A 20,862-nucleotide genomic window follows, 5' to 3' on the forward strand; every position below is an offset into this window, starting at 1 on the left:
TGAAGGGTCATTTTCAACCAAAGCCCTCAGTCAAAATGCAGAGGTTCAGGTTTAATTCGCAAAATAGAGTCTCAGGTGAGACAACCGCATGCTATGTGGCAAATTTGAAGCAGCTAATGGAACATTGTGAGTTTGTTACGATGCTGAACGATTTGCTCAGAGATCATTTAGTGTGTGATGTGAAAGTGGACTCTATTCAGAAAAGATTATTGTCCGGAGTGAATCTGGACTTCAAGAAGATGCTAGAAATAGTTCTGGCCATGGAAAGCGCAGTAAGAGATTCAAAAGCAAAATGGCGCTATCCTCCACCTCGGGCAAGAAACCTCAGCTGAAAGTGGCATAAAAAGGTGAGACTCTGCCGAGAAGCAGGAAACAGCCCCCGCTAGATGAAGAATAAAGGAAAATAATTTAGCAGCGAAATCAAAGAATAATTTTAATAGAGGTAGAAAAAAAATCAGTATTTTAGTGATTGGCAGTTTAAAAAAATTGAACGCTACTATGGTTACCAGAATGGACATATGATGAGACAGCACAAGGAAAGATTCAAGCAGGCTTTTAAACAAAAGAAGAAGCCCAATGAAAGAGTCTGAAACAATAAATTCAGACATTTACTCATTGTTTAACCTGAAAGTTGGAAAGACAGAAACAATATTTGTCACGAGAAAGTAAATGGCAAACCTGTTAGGATGGAAGTGGAAATGGGAGCCTCCACAACAGTAATCAGAGAACATACCTTCAGATATTTGTATAATGGTGAACATTAATTAAGTTTTAAAGAAACAGCCACCAAGCTAAAAACATATACAGGTGAAAGCATTCAAATAAAAGGCATAAGCAGAGTAACTGTCCATTATGGAAGCTAATCGGCAAAGCTATCCTTGATGGTGGTAGCAGATGAAGGGCCAAGCCTCCTGGGGTGAAATTGGTTAAAGGAGATTAAGTTAGAATGGTCTGAAATTTTCCAGTTGAGAGCAAGTGGGCTCCCAGAGCTACTGGGAAACTACGTCACTGTCTTTAAGGATGGACTGGGGAAAATGCAGGTCCTGCAGGCCAAGATTCATGTGGATCCGGAAGCAACCCCTCGCTTCACGAAGGCGAGACTGGTATCATATGCCCTGTGAGAAAAAGCCAACATTGAACTGAACAAACTAGAGAAACTGGGTATTATACAATCTGTTCAGTTCTCAGAATGGGCAGCACTCATAGACCCTGTCCTTAAACCCGACAAAGCATCTGAATTTGTGGAGATTACATACTGACAGTTAATAAAGTAACTAAGCTAAACAGGCAGCTCATACCAAAATTTGAAGACCTGTATGCCAAGCTGGCAGGAGGGACAACATACACAAAGCTTGACATGAATCATGCTTATCAACAATGAGAGTTGGATAATGCCTCCTGGAAATTTGTCACAATTAATACCCACAAAGCGTTGTACCAATATACACAACTGCCTTTTGGTGTCTCCTCCGCTTGTGTCATCTTTCAGAGAACAATGGAAAGCTTGCTGCAGGGACTGCCCCAGATTGTAGTCCATTTAGACAATGTTTTGGTGACAGAACTCACTGAAAAACAACATCTGGCAAACTTAGAAGTCTTAAAATATTTCTTGCAAGCTGGAGTGCATTTAACAAAAGAAAAGTGCCTGTTCCAGGTGAGGAGGGTAATCTATTTGGGTCACTGGGTAGATTCACAGGGCCTCCACCTGGTTGAGGAGAAAGTGAGAGCCAAAAGAGAGAGGCACATGCACCAAGGAACGCCTCAGAGCTCAAATCATTCCTCGGAATGATCACCTATTATGGGCGATTCTTACCCAATTTGTCTACAGTGCTGGCCTCCCCTGCATTTTCTATTCAAAAAGGACCTAAATTGGTCTTGGGAGGCGCCCCAGAAAGAAGCTTTCATCAAGGTGAAACAATTTTTGCACTCACCCAATCCATTAGTGCATTATAACCAGATAAAAGAATTGGTGCCTACACTTGGGGCATCACTGTACAGAGAGGGAGCAGTGCTCTCTCATCGGATGGATGATGATGTGGAACAGCCAGTAGGTTACATATCAAGGATGCCCACCACAGCAAAAAAGGGATACTCACAGATAGAAAAAGGAGGCATGTCCACCACCTTTAGTGTCAAGATATTTCACCAGTATGTCCGAGGCCACCATTTTACAATCATTTCAGACCACAAACCATTGCTAGGACTGTTTAGTGAGGACAAGGTTATACCACCCATAGCCTCAGCAAGAATACAATGATGGGCTTTAATTCTGGCAGCATTCAAGTACACTTTCGTACATAGGCCCGGAAATCAAATCACAAATGTAGATGCCCTTAGTCGTTTGCCTTTACAAGAAAATGATGAGCACGTCCCAGTTCCACAGGAACTTGTTTTACTGTTAACTTTCTTAGATTTCTCGCCAGTATGTGCTTGACAGATCAGAAACTGGACAAATCGGGACCCAGCCCTATCTCAAGTACGTGAGCAAGTGCTACATGGTTGGTCACAGGAGCCCGTATCTGATGAAATGAAACTGTACTTCAACAGAAGACATGAAATAACCAGCCAGGATGGCATCTTATTGTGGGGAGCATGAGTGATAGTTCCTCCAAAGGGAAGGGAGGCACTTTTAATTGAACTACACAGTGCCCATCCAGGCATTTCCTGAATGAAGGCCATAGCAAGCAGCTATCTATGGTGGTCTGGGATAGATGGCAAAATAGGGAGTTTAGTAAAGCACTGTGTGCAATGTCAACAACTGCAAAAGTTGACATTGACAGCTCTGTTACACCGATGGAAGTGGCCAGGTAGACCCTAGACGCAGTTACACATTGATTACGTTGGACCTCATTGTTGATGCCCGTTCAAAATGGTTGGACATATATGAGGTGAAGTCACCAATGTCGGCCGCTACAATTGAGAAACTACGTCAGAGTTATGCCATTCAAGGGCCACAAGAAGTCATCGTTTCCAATAACGGTACGGCATTTCTGAATGCTGAGTTTCAACGGTTTATCAGCCTCGTGTAAAAACTGCATTGTACCACCCTTCCTCAAATGCACTGGCTGAAAGGGGAGATCAAACGTTCAAGGCAGACACGAGAAAGCTAACTGGTGATTCCTTAGCAACCAAGCTAGCACGCTTTCTTTTTCATTACAGGATTACACCCCTCACACAGCAACAGGTGTCACACCTGCGGAGTTATTGTTGAAACACCGTCTCTGGATGAGGTTGAGCTTAATAATGCCAAATTTAGAGGGGAAGGTGGAAAACAGTCAGGGAAGCCAGAAAACTAGACATGACTGGCATAGTCATGGGAGGAAATTTACTGTGGGAGAGTCGGTATACATGTAGAATTTCAGAGAAGGACCAAAGTGTTTATCAGGTGAAATAAGTGTGGTGACTGGACCTCTATCTCACCATGTGGAGGTGGAAGGCTGGATCATCTGTAAATATGTGGACCATTTAAGGAAGAAAGAGACAAATCATCAAGATTTGGTTCCACCAGTGATCATGACCAGGTCTGCGTTTCCTGTTGAGGATTCTCAACCCAGGACAGACATGTCTGACGTTCCTGCAATAGTTGAGGATACAGAATGACAAGTGCCCATCGAAGCACTTGATGTTCAGGCAACTCCGGAAAAGGAGGCTCCTGACAAAGCATCTGAAGTTGTGGAGCTGAAACGTTCCACACGTACCAGGAAACCGCCTGAAAGACTGAACTTGTAAATTCCTTACCCAGCGTAAATATTATGTTATCTTGAAAAATATATACTTGTAAATATAATATGCCTAGCCAAGTTAAAAGGGAGGAATGTAGTAATTATGGTTTTATTTAGTATGTAATGTACATTTAAGAATAATACTTGTTAAGGAAGATCATCTGATCTGTAGTAACCAATATGAGAGTAGCATGGGCTACCTCAGCAGTCAGTGTAGAGATAGAGTTGGAGTTGAAAGCACAAGTGTAGTTGCTGCTGAATATATTGTAAATAAACTTAATGTTTCCGCCCAAGAAGCGTCTGCAGATCAACTCTAAAAATAGTAGTACAATTCGGCCACCCTACAACAGTCCCATGTCTCAAGAGTGAAAGGTAGATTAATGTGTTGGTGGGACTGCTTATCTAATGACATGTAGTTAGACTAGCTTTCTTTCTCTTTCAGATACTGACTGACCTACCCTGCAGAAGCAGTATTTTCTTTCTCTTATGTCATTGCACCAGTCCAACTAGATAAAGAGATAAGTTGAAGGAAATCGTCCAGATGTAATGTTATAAATAACAAGCAGGATGTTGTTCAGCCCACAACTACATTTGACAGTATTGTGCAATTTACAAATTCCTGCTTCAGGGTCAGATTACAATTCTGATTGAGAATAAATGTTTGATTCAATGTCAAGCTTCTTATTTTGTCCTGCTGTTTAAGCAGCAGAAATGAAAAAAAAATGAAAGCCAAGCGGCATTTAAAGTGGACTTTCTCAGGTTTGCTCCCGATGTTAATGTATTGTGACGCTTTCTGACAGTAGAGAAATGTGCAGCAAAGACATGGTTCAAACAGCCAAATATCTGTGGATAAAATATCAAAATAACAGATGGCCAAGAAATATTAAAACAACAAATACAAATTAATATCAAAATAAAATATTATCAGATAAAATAGAGCTGAACAATATTTTCTCATGTAATGTTAATATGTACTATTTGCATGTGCAACTGGCAGGTTTCATATTTTGTGTTCAATAATTAGCAAATTTTTAAATTAAAATTCATGTTTATCAAACAAGAAACATTTTATCAAATATTACTAACAGCAGGAACTTAAGGATAATTGTCAAACTTATAATTCTCTCAAATAAGGAAAAATAAATGGAGCTTAACAGCAGTAATGTATTTTACCTTTCCCACATACTGAGGTTCTGACCCCATATATTCTTCAAGTACAAAGAATTGGTTCCAGATCCAGCCACGTCTAACACGTTGGAGTTTAGGAACTCCATCTCCTGACAGCTCAATTATGTTGTCACTGCTTGTGCGCGCTGAACTCCTTGGTGACAATGATTCCAGAGGTGTTACAAGACCCTCATCAAGCAGAATCCAAAGAAACAGCGACAAACAATTCACAGTCAGCATTTGTGTCTGGCAGAGTACAGCTCAGCATATACAAGAAAACAGAACTCCAGTCTAGATGGATGCTTCTGGATTCATGTAGACAACCAGATCTCTCCAAGGCTGTTGTCTTCACACCTCAGACGCAAGCGATCTTCTGTGTTTTACAAGTATGCTGACGTGAAGTGCCATTCAATACATTAAATTCCACTTCTAGTCCTGTTAAGAAGCACAGTTACATATTGACAAGATACATTTTTTAAACTAGATGATAAACACTAGATTTGTAGCTTGCAGGTATTTTGAGATCAAGGATTAAAAATAGAACTTCCATTGCACAGATGACTGTTTGGTACAATGCACAAAATCATTCAGAAGCATTTGTTTCTACTTCTTCTGGAGTTGCAGCTCTAGGAACACATAGGTAATTAGTCTTAGGTACTTTACAGCCTTCCGGACTGAATATTGAGTTCAACACTTTTAGATCATGAACTCTCTCCTCCATCCCCACCCCCTTTCCGATCCCCCCCTTTTTTTCCCAATAATTTATATAGATTTTTCTTTTCCCACCTATTTCCATTATTTTTAAATGTATTTCCATCCATTGTTTTATCTCTGCCTTTTAGCCTATTTTGACCCCTTCCCTTCACCCCACCCCAACCCCACTAGGGCTATCTCTGTACCTTACTTTCTACCCTTAATTAGCACATTCCTTAGATAATATCACCATCTTCAACACCTCTTTGTCCTTTTGTCTATGACATCTTTTGGCAATTTCCACCTATAGCTGGCCCTCTATCCAGCTCTACCTGTCCCATCTCCCCCCACCCCCACCCCAACACACCTTAAACCAGCTTATATTTCACCTCTTTTCTATTTTTACTTAGTTCTGTTGATGAGTCACATGGACTCAAAACGTTAACTGTGTTCCTCTCCACAGATGCTGCCAGACCTGGTGAGTTTTTCCAGGTATTTTTATTTTTGTTTGGGGTAATTAGTCTGTCTGCCAGTCTGCCTCTCTGTTCTGTCAGTTTCAATGCAGCTCACAGTGGTACAGCCTACCATACAATACTCCAGATTGGACATGCAGTTCAGCAGTCTTGAATGCCTCTAGATCAGATTGATTAGTTTGGAAAGGATACCAACACTAAAAGGTAGTCAGCACTGCAGTTAACCTGTAACCTGTGTGGGTTACAAGTATGTGTTACTGTCACGGTGGTGGACTGGTCCGGAGTGCAATTAAGATATTAAAACAAAACCCGTTTTCTTTTCAATAATTTTTAGTCATTTACGTTCAGTGTAAGACATTGTTAAATAGAAAACCAAACTTCATTAGACCTAATTCCTTTGACGCTGAGGACATAAAAAATGCAGCATCATATCACTGTGTTGGTACATATACTGTGTCCAAAACTCCACAACTGCCTTACAAAACAAATAGTTTGTTCAGAGAAGAAGGAGCCACATTCAGGGAGTGAAATTGCCCCAAGCCAAATTCGCTTTTACTTATTCCACTGGAGCAACCTATTATGTGACCTTTGACTTTACGAACACAAACATTGAGGCAGTAGAACTGGAATGCAACGTTAAATTTACCTTTGTGTACAAAGCCATTGACAATTACTGTGGACATATTAGGGTTATACTTTGCAATGGGTTGTACCTGGTCATGGGTAAAGCAGGTATAACCAGTTGGAAAAAAATTGTTGGAAATCAGATTTCCACCTCTTTAGTGTCCCATTGAGTTTTTCAGTTAGATTCTATACTGGCGCCAAAATGGTCACCAATTACATCAGAATGCACAAGGGTGAAAGAGATTAACAATCAGGCTGGTTTAACTGTTGAAGAAATATAATAGCCCACAATGCCTCTCAAAGCCCTCTATCACTTTTTTGGTCAGGCGCTTAATCAGCTAACTCTTGAATTTTCTGACTCACTTAGCTCTAATTGCACCCTTGACAATTCATTCCAAACATTCACCCTCCCTCATCTAAATTTGAAGTGATTATCCTGTAGATCTCAAATCTGCAAAAAGATGTATTAGCACCTATCTTGCTTTTCTGATTTAGGAAATTAACCTTCAAAGCGTTATTCAGATGGTCACAAAATTTCTCAATGGTTAACCCATTTTGTTTAATAATTCACCCAATGCTGGAGTCCAATGATGTTTACAAACCGTGTGTTTAAAAGGTCCATTAGTTAGATTTGAAGCAGCATTTTCAGTCTATTTCAGAACCTTTGGGGGAAATTTTAACATGGGTGAGCACGTGGAATTGGATGTGGGTGAGGGATTCCATTGGGAAAAATTCTGAGCACGTCAGGAAACCTGCTCCAACCTGCAAATTTACTGCAGGCAGGAAAAGAGGTGGGAAGTGGATAGGCACCCAGGATGCAGGCTGGCATTTTAAGTTCATTAATAAAGCTTTTGGCCTCTATTTTAATCTGGTTTGCCGCTTTTACACAAGGTGATTGGGTGAGGACAGCCTCAGGGAGAAGGTAAGTCATTTTGCAGCACTGCTTGAGGATCAGGAGGAGCAGGAATGCCTCCCACAGGCCCTCCCCATCCCCCAATCCAAAGACCTCTGGGATCAGGGATCAGACCATGTGGTCCTCTGGATTTTTCCACCCTCCTGCCTCCTACACAACAACTTAAAGCCGAGCCTGCCAATCAGGCTGATGTCCAGGTGAGGAACCTGTCAGGGCCAATAGGTCACAGTAAATATCCAGGCCTGCCTTTCTTGTTTAAGTTGCCATTTCTTTCCAGCAATCATTTATTTTACCAGAAAACTTCATACTAAATGTTCTGGAACTGAAATTGTTTTTGTGCAATGACTACAATATTTATATTTAAATCAACATCACAAAAAAGGGACTATCTGGCATTACCTCTTTGCTGTTTGTGGGAGCTTGCTGTGCCCAAATTTGCTACCATGTTTCCGACATTAGAGCAGTGACTACACTTCAAAAGTACTTCATTGGCTGTAGCTTTCAGACATCCAGTGGTTGTGGAAGGTGCTAAACAAATGCATTTTTTCTATTAGAATGATAGCTTTTCCAATGAAATCCTTACATACTGGGTGGATGAAGAGGGATGAGCAATGGGGGGGGGTGGGGGGGGGGGGGGTGGCTAGATGGCACTGGAAACTGGCTGTGCCCAACTGTCATTAATGCTTCACCCATAACTGCTGGCAAAGGCCAACTACCTGGTAAAGACTGTGCTACACAGACTGCAAGTCAGTGTCTGGCCAGATGCAGAGGTTTGTTACCCAAGGTCGGACACTTACAGCTGTCATGTCTCATATGGGTTGGCATTGCCAGTGACTATAATGATCTGCTGTGCCCCCAAGTACTGATTTTCCATCTCCTTTCCAGCTGCAATGCTGTCCCAAGAGGAACAAGTGGAAAGTAGGACCAGCCTCTCCACGTCCAATTACTCAATACACTTTTATTGTCCTTACTGAGATTTGCTACAGGTACAATTGCTTATGCGTAACCAAAAGAAAAAAGAAAGCATTACATCAGCTATCTAACAACCAGGTCATTATAGTCAAAATAGGATAGGAATAGAAAATAGAGAAAAGAGCCTTAGATCTTCATGTTTCCTCCCCAGCACAGGTACATCCAATAGATATGTTTAAAACTGGGAATGCGGCTATGCCTTTTGGCCAATGAAGATCATCTGTCAAGCGATGTCTAAAAGTGAAGGATCACATGAGCAGTGAGTAGAGTTTGGAGACCATGTTTGGACAATTCCAGGACTGTTACTGATTTGTATGCATTCCACTAAGTATTGGCAAAACTATGTGGTATATGGTTTATATTGAGTTGTTTCTGTGAATAATCATGTGAGTTCATTACACTTCTTGTGTCACTGCATCCAGGTCTTCAAGGCTTGATCCATGGCATTCACAATCATACTGTCTGCTCCCACTGCCTTCTGAACATCTGTTTTCTGACTTCCTGGCCCAGTGTAGATAAAAGATGTCTCTCCTCCTTTCCACCTCCTCCATCAAGGCCTCTAATGCAGCATTTGAAAGCTTTAAAAACCGCTCGCTCCCATGCTGTGTTATTTACAGGGAGGTGATGGCACAGTGGTGTTGTTGCTGGACTAGTAATCTAGAGACCCAATAATGCTCTGGGGACCCGTGTTCAAATCCTGTCATGGCAGATGGTGGAATTTGAATTCACTAAATCTGGAATTAAAAGTCTGATGTTAACCTTGAAACTATTGTTGATTGTTGTAAAAACCCATCTGGTTCACTAATGTCCTTAAGGAAGAAAATCTGCCATCCTCACCTGGTGTGGCCTCTTGTGACTCCAGACCCACATCCATGTGGTTGGACTCTTAAATGCCCTGCAACAAATACAATCAGCAATAAATGCTGGCCTAGCCAGAGACGCAAAGCCTTCAGCCCATGAAGGAATTTTTTATAAAATTATCCAATGGTGCACAGGTCAAATTGACTTCCCATACAACTGCTCCAGCCACAAGAGTAGCTTCCCTTTTAACAGGTTCACATTAGCTTTAAGGGATGCTGGACATTCATGATATTGATCCCCCCACCCCGCTCAGGCATCCAGCCAATCAACTGCACGGTCAGTGCTGGCTGAATGCTGAAAATTCGTGAAAAACAGCAGACAGCACAAAGTTGGTGTGCTGCCTGCATTACAGTCAATAAACATGGATTAATCAGGCAGCGCAAGCCTTCCCTGCCCATTTTTGGGGTCTATCGAATTTAGCCCCCACAGTTTGATTAGGGTCAAACTCTAGAGCCACTTACAGAAATCAGGTTACCCTGACAAAAGAATCACGCAACATCCACTCCCACTTGACTTTGCAAAAAAACTTACACCTTCCTTATAAAAGTGAAGATTCATGTAATTCTTAATAATATGTTCCATCAATAAGAATTGGATAGCAGGCCCACAGGTATATAAATATATGGACCACAGTGGTAGCACAATGCGATACAATACATGCATATAGAATTGGACATGAATGCAGATAATTAGACGCATTAACAAACACCTAGACGCAGTACGTACACACAGTCATTCTGAAAATGAGTAGCATTTGAATTCAGTTTCTAAGATCTTACCTTTGCACCACAAGCAGTCATGTATCCAAAGATCAGCTTGTTTTATGTATCACTGATAGCAAACATCACTTGACAAGTCCCAGCCGTTGCAATTGTTCCACTGACAGAAGCTCTCCTCCGACAGACATGTGCATTTCATCAGTTCTAACCACATTATATGTAACTCCTTACTGAAGGAGGAGCAAACTGGTGACGAGTAATGCAAGAGTTATTATCTGTCACTTCTCTCTAAATATGACTAAGGGATAATGGAATTAACTCATCTGAGTGGAAATCTCCCCGATGAGTCAAAAGTTCCAATTCATTAAACAATCCCTCAGAGAAAAGAACTGCCTTGACATGTCAGGCTGAGGCGATGGAAGCTGACACAATCGGATGTTTAATTCACCAAGGAGAATACAGACATTTGCGTTAATCTTTATATTAGGCCACAGACTAGAATTCATTAACCCAGCCCCAGACAGTGTTCTACAACATTTACATAAAAAATGTACATCTTCCAGGTTCAGTGACCTTGAGAACAGCTGTTCAGCCACCGAACCAAGACCGCAACTCTGTCAAAATGATTTCTTGTCCTATTTTACCAAGACAACAAAGCTAGTTTATCACTCAATATCTCAGGCTATATATTTAGCAGTTACACATCTTTGATTCCTGCTGTTGTCTAGTCATTATATTAATCATATGCACTTGTGATCAAGACTAAAAACAGCAAAAAAAACTTGCTCCAATGCACTGAACTACTTTGAGGATTATCTATGTTTAACTGGAGATGACTTAGTTAGACGTTGCTATATATTTAACCCTTGCATTTGAAAAGAAGGACAAGCTTATTTGGTAACTCTGTCCATCTCCAACCCTGCTTAGCTCATCTGCTGCTGAAATCCTCACTCATGCCTTTGTTAATTCTTACCTTGACTGTCCCATTCAACATTTCAGTGGCCCATCTTCCAGCTTCCATTAGCTTGATAAAAGCAAAAAACTGCGGATGCTGGAAATCCAAAACAAAAACAAAAATACCTGGAAAAACTCAGCAGGTCTGGCAGCATCTGCGGAGAGGAACACAGTTCACATTTCGAGTCCGAATGACCCTTCAACCAGAACAGTTCTGTTGATGGGTCATGCGGACTCGAAACATTAACTGTGTTCCTCTCTGCAGATGCTGGCAGACCTGCTGAGTTTTTCCAGGTATTTTTGTTTTTGTTTTCCATAAACTTGAGTTTACCCTAAACTCTTATGCCTTTATCCTAACTCACACCAATTCCAATCCACCCATCCACCTGTGCTTACCGACCAATGTCGGTTCCCTGTCTGGCAATGTTTCAGTTTAAAAATTCTCATTCTTGTTTTCAAATCCCTCCATGGTCTCAACCCTCCTTATCTCTATGATTTCCTCTAGACACACAACCCTCTGAGATATCTTTGCTTAATTAATTCCTCCACCATCAGTGACCGTGCCTTGGCTGTCAAGGCCCTTGCTGTGAGGGGCATCAGCATGACATCATGAGAAGGGAAATGTGTCATATGATCAAGTCTTAGTTTCACTTTTGCTTTGAGCAAAGCCCACATACACACACGTCTGATGTCTTCAAACTGAACACTTATGTATAACTGTTCCCATGTGCCTAGTACTAATAAATGAACCCACAGCCTGTGTTCCCAATCCCCTATGAATGATTGGTGCCTTGCACTGTAAATAAGCTCAATACACTGTATCGCTATAACATGACAGCCCTAAGCTCTGCAATTCCACCTTAAAACATCTCTGACTCTATTTCTCCCACCTCTTTTAAGACGCTCCTTAAAAACTCTCCTTGATCAAGCTTTTGGTCAACTGTCCTGACATATTTCCATATTTGGCCTGGTCCCAACATTTTGTTTGATAATGCTCCTGTGAAGTGCCTTGGGGAATTTTCACTCTGTTAAAAGGTGCAAATTGTTGTTGTTCATGTCGTAGGTATAACCCAGAGCCAATCACAACTGTTTCTGTCTGGACAATATCCTGTGAACGGAAGAGATGTTTGATTCCAGAGATTGCCTTTGTTTTGGAGTCAACATTGGCCTTAGCTTTGCCAACTCTGCCCTCCTTGGTCCTTCATCTCAACGTTTTTTAAATTTAAATTTTAAATATTTAAAAAAATCTTCCCCCCCGACCCCCGCCAACCCCACCTCCCCATCACCCCCACCCCACTAAACAGAACACTAAACTCAATTTGAAGTCCAGTTATTGTTTTTCCCTCTATTAATTTTCTCCCCCTACTACTGAAGCACCAACACCTTGCCGACGTGCATGGGCAAGAGGTACCATCCAATATTTTTCTCATGCCTTCTTCATCAGTCAGCCTTGACAATGTCGGATCAAAATTAGTATTTGGCGGCAGTGCAAAGTGTGACATAGCAAATCGGCAGCTCGTTTTACTAACCTGCCTGGCTTAGTTTAGTGGGTGTCACTGGCTAGGCTAGCATTTATTGCCCATCCCTAATTGCCCTTGTTCAGAGGACACTTACATGTCAACCACATTGCTGTGGGTCTGGGGTCATATGTAGGCCAGAGCAGGTAAGGACGGCAGATTTTCTTCCCTAAAGGACATTAGTGAACCAGGTGGATTTTTGTGACAATCGGCAATGGTTTCATGGTCTTCATCAGACTTTTAATTCCAGATTTTTATTGAATTCAAATTTCATCATCTGCCATGGTAGGATTCGAACTCTGGGATACTAGCCCAGTGACAATACCACTTTGTCACTGCCTCCCCTGAACAGTGAAAATAAGCCAGTTTACTCCACCCTGCTCCCACCTCTAGCAAGGCAAACCCCAGCCTTCCCTAACACCAGCCCAGCAGAGATTAGCACCTTGGGATAAGTAATGAGAAGTGATGGCGTGACCTCGCCAACAAGGGTGCCCACGACTTTCAGAAAGGTTTTTTTGAATCCTTTCAATTCATTCGGGAAATTTTAAGAGGAAAACCTCCTTTTATGGTTCCTGTGAGAACCAAAGGCATTAAAATATTTGCAAATCATGCAATTTGTAAGGCAGTTGTAACTGATGGAAATGCAATAGTTTTGCAGATGAACTGTAATATATCTGCAGCTAGTGCATCGCTAGGTTTTCGAATCAAAAGTACAGAAATTCCTCAAGAGAGTTTACCTTGGGTGAGAAACGTGGCAACTGCCCATCACAAACAAGGTCAGTCAGGTGTGGAGCATAAAAGTGTGAATTATGTAATAGAATTTGTGTAAGTGTGTGCTGCATAATAAAAACAAAGCCAAACAATGAGTGAGGAAATTATTTTGACTTATTGAATGTTAAAGTCAGAAAACCAAACTAGTGCAGAGGTGACTATGTGTAAATCAACAATAGTTTTTTTAAAAACCCAGATATATTCAGAAAGGATCTCTTTACCCATGTGGACTGTTCAGGAAACCTGCCAGGAAAGGGTAGCAAAGATGGAAATCAGGGGCATCAAGTTCCCACTTACTTACACCAGTAAAATCAGCCTAATTGGGCGGAATTGGCAGAACCAGTGCCAAGATCCAGGAACTTAAAATGTGAGTTACACCTCAAGCCACTCACGTTCATGTTTCCTGTGATCTTTTACACCGGTTTAAAATTAGGCCCCATCCACAAAACTGGCCATTCTCCCAGGTCACAGTCACGAGATTCAGCCAATTGCCATTGGTTCGGGGAGATTCTTCAAATGACTCCACAGACACTAGTCAGCATGTTTTCCAAGTTTTTTCTTATCAGAAAATATTTCGTTTACTGAAAAACTGGCTAGTGTGCACCAGTGAAAGTAATGATTGGTTCAGTGTCGACTGTCAATGATTTTAACATCGGGTTACACACAGGTAGTAGGGCTGGGAACTCTTATTAAAAATGCTCGTTTTGCAGATAAACGCATTTTCAGCTGTGTTAATAAAGCTGCTCCAAGTTACCACTCAAGCAATACTTTTTAATGAAACAAATTCCATTCTAGCTTGCTGTCCAATTGCACTGCGTCACGGAAGTTTCTCCATTTGCGATTACGGAATTTTAGCAGAAATTTGAATTGCAACCAAAACAAATTCAAATACACCTTGTGCACAGTTTCCAGCTCAGAACCAGGGCAGAAACACCCACTCGCACCATCCCCCCCCAAGGGTTTTATTTGAAATATGGTTGGAGCTGCCATTGAAGAGTTTGACTTTTCAAAGGGAGGAGCTTCGATGGGGTTCAACTCATCCTTTTCCTTACGTTCTACCATTAGGCTCTTATAAGTGTTCTCAGTGGCAAAAGTAAATTAATATTTCCATACAACGCCCCCACCCCCCCCCCATCCTCCATTTCTTATTATTCTTTTCTTACTTTACACTGCTAATGGGGAGTTAAGTCTACTGGGAGTACATTTCCAAACACTAGACACCGTGTCATAGATATTACGTCCACCTGAGAGTGGGCTCATTAGAAACAGCAATGAAAATCAATCCTGACTGATCGTCATCCATCTTGAATATCATGTATCTGCAAAAGAGCCTGGAGGATACAATAGAAACTCCTACCCAATATGGATGGAGCTTTTATTATATTATTATTAGGTGAAAGTGATACCATTTTCTGTGAGGTGACTATATTTGTTCATCATAGTTTCCATAGGGTTTAAGCAAATAACCTGAGCATTCACTACTCCACAGGAATTGTTTAAATGCCGAAATATTTGACAGGTACTAAGAAGTGTATTTGAATCTTCTGTTTTGTTCTTAATGAATTTTGCCTCTTGTTCTATATTCTGGGTGTGAAAGGGATTTGTATGAGGAATTTTGGTGGCTCTACTTCTGGAAGTTACCTCTATGTTTGCCTCTCCAGGAATTCCTAACTATTTCCCTTAACTAGATGAGAAACAATACTCGGAAGATGGTTAAAAAAAAACATCATATACCAGAGTCACCCTTTCTGTTCTGGTTTCTCCTTCCGACCCGATGTTTAAATAAATGCATACATTTTGTGACTTGTCAGAACAATAATGTGTAAGCAGGCTATGGTTTGCCACAGAGAAAGTGGCAGAATTGTGTCAGATGCTGCAAGATGAACTTCAAGCAGCCTCCAAGGCAAGAATGGCAGTGCCCAGTGCTTTAAAGGTCACTACAGTTCTGAATATTTTTGCCTTGGGCTAGTGTATATCTGTCAGAGAGGACATGAACAAAATCAGCCAATCTGCAGGTTCGGCAGCTGGAATGACGCTTTATTTACCCAAGTAAAAATCTTTATGAATTTCTCAATCAACAAGCGAAGCCAGGAGAGGGCCCGAGGATTGCAAGGCCTCCCAAGGCCCAAGGTATCCGATTTGTCAAGCTGTGTTAATCGAATATGAATTACGTTCAGGTGATGTTGGCATTAGCTGGGGATTCATCTGTGCTTCTGTATCTCGGAGCAGACTGAAACTACACCCATGGGTATTGGAGGTGAATGTTGATAACGTGTCTCTCAGTAAGTAAAAGCTTCTCATTGAGTGTAGATTGGGCTTCAGTTCTACTCTTCACCGCCTGGTTTTCTGCAATAGAATAGTGCATGCTGTTGTTCATGGCATGGATCTTTCATGAGCTACAAGGGCATCCAGGAAACCAATAAGCAAGTGGCCAGTATCAATTTATACAGCATCATTGACAATGTTTGCTTTCCTGGCTGCAGCTGTGACTCCATTATTTACTGACGAGCCACTTTTTGACCCATTATTTGATTCTGGGGGAAGAACCAAAATCAGGCTAGTAAACTGTTCAGCATCCACATATTTCAGCAGATCATGGGTATATAACATGAGGTATATGCATCAACAACATGTAAACTACTTTAAGGATTCAAATGTCTTTGATGCTTCCTGCACCAGACCAACCAAAGTGATCCACACCATTGTGGTTTGCTGTACACTACTCGAATTCAGTATGCAACACAGAGTCAACACGGAGTTGCTAGAATGAAGTCCCTCAGTGTAAAAGCATGCGAGATTGAGGAGGTTATGGGTGGTCCACTTGCAGCCACCATAGCTACTCAAATGTCTGATTCAGAAGTCCTTCCAATAATTGTCATAGCACCCATCATGAACCACCCTCCCCATAACTTCACCGTTCCCTCAACAATTCTATCCTCACCTGCCAATCCGACAATTACACCCCAACTGCTAATAATAGAATTTTTTCTCACCTGATATGATAATGTGCAGCGACTCACCCAGGTAGTCTTCACAATCACCTCCCTACCCCCTGTCTTTATAACATCTAAAAGGACAAGAGCAGCAGAAGGTTGAGAGCACTATCCTGCACCTCCAAGTTCCAACCGATTTGGAAAAATATCACCATTCCTTTACCATCACTATGTCAAAATCCTGGAACTCCCTCCCACTGTGGCTCTACCTACACCACACAAGAAGGCAGCTGGCAGCCTCCCTCTTGAAGGCAATTAGGATGGGCAATAAATACTGGCCTTGCCAATGATTGAATTAATGAATTAAAAAAAAATGTTATAAAATTAATCCTCTCTGCACACAATATAAACATCGTGTCACTGGAATGTATTCTTCCATGTGATCTGATGCTGTTTTAAGTTATCCCTCGCTGCCAGGCTACAGCATTGTTTAATTCAGTTCCACCACTCACTGTTTCATCAATAGTAGCAGCATGAGAGGTGGATAACTGTGAGTTTCTATAAAAAGGCTCTTGTGATTGGTGATCACCCTTGGTTTCTGTGAGCAGGGGCCGGCTGGAGGTTGCACTATCCCTGGGGTTGTGGGACTAGCCTGAGTCTTGTATCACGTATGTAGTCACTGACTGAGGATGGCAGAAGGGTGCTGATGTGTTGCGTACCACACACAACAACTGTATCCCTGCCCACTTCAATCCGGTCCTTGCCATGAGGCATTCTCCTAATTTTTGCATTAATCTGCAGGTGTTACCTATGAGTGCATACTATTTTAGTTAAATTTACAGAGCTTCAGATAAAGAATGCATACATGCAAATATGCTTTACAAAACTGGTTTTGTGACCTGATGCGCCCCAAGCACAGGTCCTGAAGAATAGTCTGTACAAATGTTATTTTCTATCCATTAAAATTAAAAATCTGATAAGCAGTGAACACATCACAGGCTTAGTGCCTGGGATTTTCAATCTCCCCATCAGGACTTTTCTCCTTTGATTGTGGAATGATCACTCACAATATATATCTATGTTACAGGTGACATTTATCAGATTATAGTTAGCATTGTCACATATTGATGTTGTAGTTAGCATTATTGTGCATCTATGTATTACCTAGCAATGTTTTCTACCCCTGAGACAACAGCATATCTGTGACATCAATGGCACTGAGCATGTTTGCATTCCCACTCACATTTCAGATGCTTACTGCCATCAACAGATGAAAAGTAAAACCTTCTATTCTCTAGTACATTCAACCTCATGAGTGAAAATAATTGATTCAGCAATGAATTCCAGCACAAGTGAAATGCTGCGGTGAATGACGGCTGAAGTACATACCGGTCAACATCTTAGCTTTTTTCTTAATACAGGATCCCTGACAAATAACAACTACATGTGGATATTATTTCAGAAGCATGGGAGGGCTCTTAAGATTGCACCATTGATTGCTAAATCATACTAGAAATGAAAGAAACAGTACTACCCCTCTATAACAAACATTTTACTTTACGATAAGCCCATTGACTCCCACATCTACTTCCTCACACCCTATTTTCTGTAAGCACTCTGCTCCAATCATCCAGTGTTTCAATCTTTGCCGCCTCTGTCCTGATGATGTCATCTTCCATGCCAGTGTTTCCAATATGTTTGCCTTTCTCCTCAACCGAGCATTGCCGCCTCCCCATCCTGGTCAATAGGACCCTTGACAGCTAGTGTCCATCCCTGCTTTATTGCTATGTTATTCATAAATAATTAGAAGCTAATAGTTAGGCAGATTTCCATCCAAGTGCCACATTAACTGCTGCACTGAGGTCAGGTGGTGAGCAACAGTATATCAGTCCACCAACTACATGGACAACAGCAAGAAAACACTCAATAAGGCTCCAGCATTTTGAGTCTATAAGTGTGATTATTTCAACTACTGGGAAATGTTTTGAATATCTCGTTCATGGTTTATTATTTAAAATTCATTCATTTACGGGATGTGGGCATCGCTGGCTGGGCCAACATTTATTGCCCATCCCTAATTGCCCTTGAGGAGGTGGTGGTGAGCTGCCTTCTTGAACTGCTGCAGTCCATGTGGTGTAGGTACACCCACAGTGCTGTTAGGGAGGGAGACCCAGGATTTTGACCCAGTGATAGTGAATTAATGGCGATACGTTTTCAAGTTAGGATAGTGAGTGACATGAAGGGGAACTTCCAGGTGGTGGTGTTCCCATCTATCTGCTGCCCTTGTCCTTCTAGATAGTAGCGGTCGTGGATTTGGAAGATGTTGTCTAAGGAGCCTTGGTGTGTTCCTGCAGTGCAGATTGTAGATGGTACAAACTGCTGCCACTGTGCTGGAGGGAGTGAATGTTTGTGGATGTGATGCCAATCAAGCAGGCTGCTTTGTCCTGGATGGTGTCCAGCTTCTTGAGTGTTGTTGGAGCTGCACTCATCCAGGCAAGTGGATGTATTCCATCACACTCCTGACCTGTGCCTTGTAGATGGTAGACAGACACTGGGGAGTCAGGAAGTAAGTTACTCACCACAGGATTCCTAGCCACTGACCTGCCCTTGTAGCCCCAGTATTCATATGGCTAGTCTAGTTCAATTTCTGATCAATGGTAACCCCCAGGATGTTGATAGTGAGGGATTCCGTGATAGTAATGCCATTGAATGACAAGGGGCGATGGTTAGATTCTCTCTTGTTGGACATGGTCATTGACTGTCACTTGTGTGGCACAAATGTTATTTGCCACTTGTCAGCCCAAACCTGGATATTGTCCAGGTCTTGTTGCATTTGGACATGAACTGCGTCAATATCGGAGGAGAGAATAATGGAGCTGAACATTGTGCAATCAGCAGCAAACATCCCCACTTCTGCCCTTATGATGGAAGGAAGGTCATTGATGAAGCAGCTGAAGATGGTTGGGCCTAGGACACTACCCTGAGAAACTCCTGGAGTTGAGATGACTGACCTCCAACCACCACAGCCATATGTGCTTGGTAGGATACAAACCCGTGGAGAGTTTCCCCCTAGTTCCCATGGACTCCAGTTTTGCTAGGGCTCCCTTATGCCATACTCGATCAAATTTAGCCTTGATGTCAAGGACAGTCTCCTCACCTCACCTCACCTCGGGAGTTTAGCCCTTTTGTTCATGTTTTAACCAAGGCTGTAAAGAGGTCAGGAGCTGAGTGGCCTTGGTGGAACCCAAACTGAGCATCAGTGAGCAGGTTATTGCTAAACAAGTGCTGCTTGATAGGATTGTTGATGACCCTTTCCATTACTTTACTGATGATGGAGAGTAGACTGATGGGATGGTAAGTGGACGGGTTGTATCTGCCCTGCTTTTTGTGTGCAGGATATACCTGGGCAATTTTCCACTTTGCCGGGTAGATGCCAGTTTTGTAGCTGTACTGGAACAACTTGGCTCGAGGCACCACAAGCTCTGGAGCATCAGTCTTCATTACTATTGCCGGAATATTGTCAGGGCCCATAGCCTTTGCAGTATCTAGTGCCTTTAGCTGTTTCTTGATGTCATGTGGAGTGAACTGAATTGGCTGAAAACTGGCATCTGTGATGTTGGGGACTGAGATGAATCATCCACTCAGCCCTACTGACTGAAGATTGTTGTGAATGCTTCAGCCTTGTCTTTTACACTCTTGTGCTGGACTCCTCCATCATTGAGGATGGTGATATTTGTGGAGCCTCCTCCTCCAGTGAGTTGTTTAATTGTCCACCACCATTCACGACTGGATGTGGCAGGACTGCAGAGCTTAGATCTGCTCTGTTGGTGTGGGATCGCTTAGCTCTGTCTATCACTTGCTGCTGATGCTTTTTGGCATGCCAGTAGTCCTGTCTTATAGCTTCACCAGGTTGACCTCTCATTTTTAGGTATTCCTGATGTGGGTCCTGGCATGCCCTTCTGCGCTCTTCATGTGAATATTTTAGATCTAATGTTTAGCTCTGGAAGGAGTGTTGTTGTGGAGGTAACAAAAATGCTAGGCGTTAGAGATTGTGAGAACTTCTCAAAAAAAATGGCAGTTCAGAAGGTTATCCATGTTTGTTTAATAGAGTCAGAATAGAAGGGGTGGAGCCATAAAACAGCAGGTAATTGGCTGGAGAACTGGCAACATGATGTCCACACTATTTACAAAGAAGTACAGTCCAGAGTGATGTTTTGTTTTAGAGCTAAATTAGTTTAAAAGCACTCAATGAACCCTGAAAGTCATGGAGATGGGTGGAGTTTAAGAAGGTTCTCTGCTTTCAATTTATCTGTGTGTTTGCAAGCTCACAGAGAAGCCTTGGAAGATGTAAACAGGCTCCAGGTAGCTAGGGTGCAGAGAAGTTCTGTGGAGCTGAGAACATGGTGGAAGGTCACTGGTTCTATATCAGGCAGTTGGGGCTCAGGGAAGACCTGCCAGCCATTTATAGCTCAGTGCAGTCAGGAGATTGGAGTTCAGAGAAAGCCAGGGGAACAATCAGCTTCGTGAAGCTAGCGGTCTGCAG

At 42.1% G+C, this 20,862-nt stretch overlaps 1 protein-coding gene across 2 annotated transcripts in view; it reads right to left on the bottom strand.

Annotated features, from left to right (window-relative positions):
• Positions 1-20,862, bottom strand: part of LOC121276336 (cadherin-12-like) — a 247,802-nt gene that overhangs the window by 186,285 nt on the left and 40,655 nt on the right. For both annotated transcript variants that reach the window (XM_041184619.1, XM_041184617.1), the window contains exon 3: positions 4,896-5,324. In XM_041184619.1, coding sequence (XP_041040553.1) covers positions 4,896-5,129 — 234 coding nt within the window. In that variant the 5' untranslated portion in view covers positions 5,130-5,324. The remainder of the gene's footprint in view (positions 1-4,895; positions 5,325-20,862) is intronic.

The sequence above is a fragment of the Carcharodon carcharias genome, chromosome 3 (assembly GCF_017639515.1).
Source record: "Carcharodon carcharias isolate sCarCar2 chromosome 3, sCarCar2.pri, whole genome shotgun sequence".
Lineage (NCBI taxonomy): Eukaryota > Metazoa > Chordata > Chondrichthyes > Lamniformes > Lamnidae > Carcharodon > Carcharodon carcharias.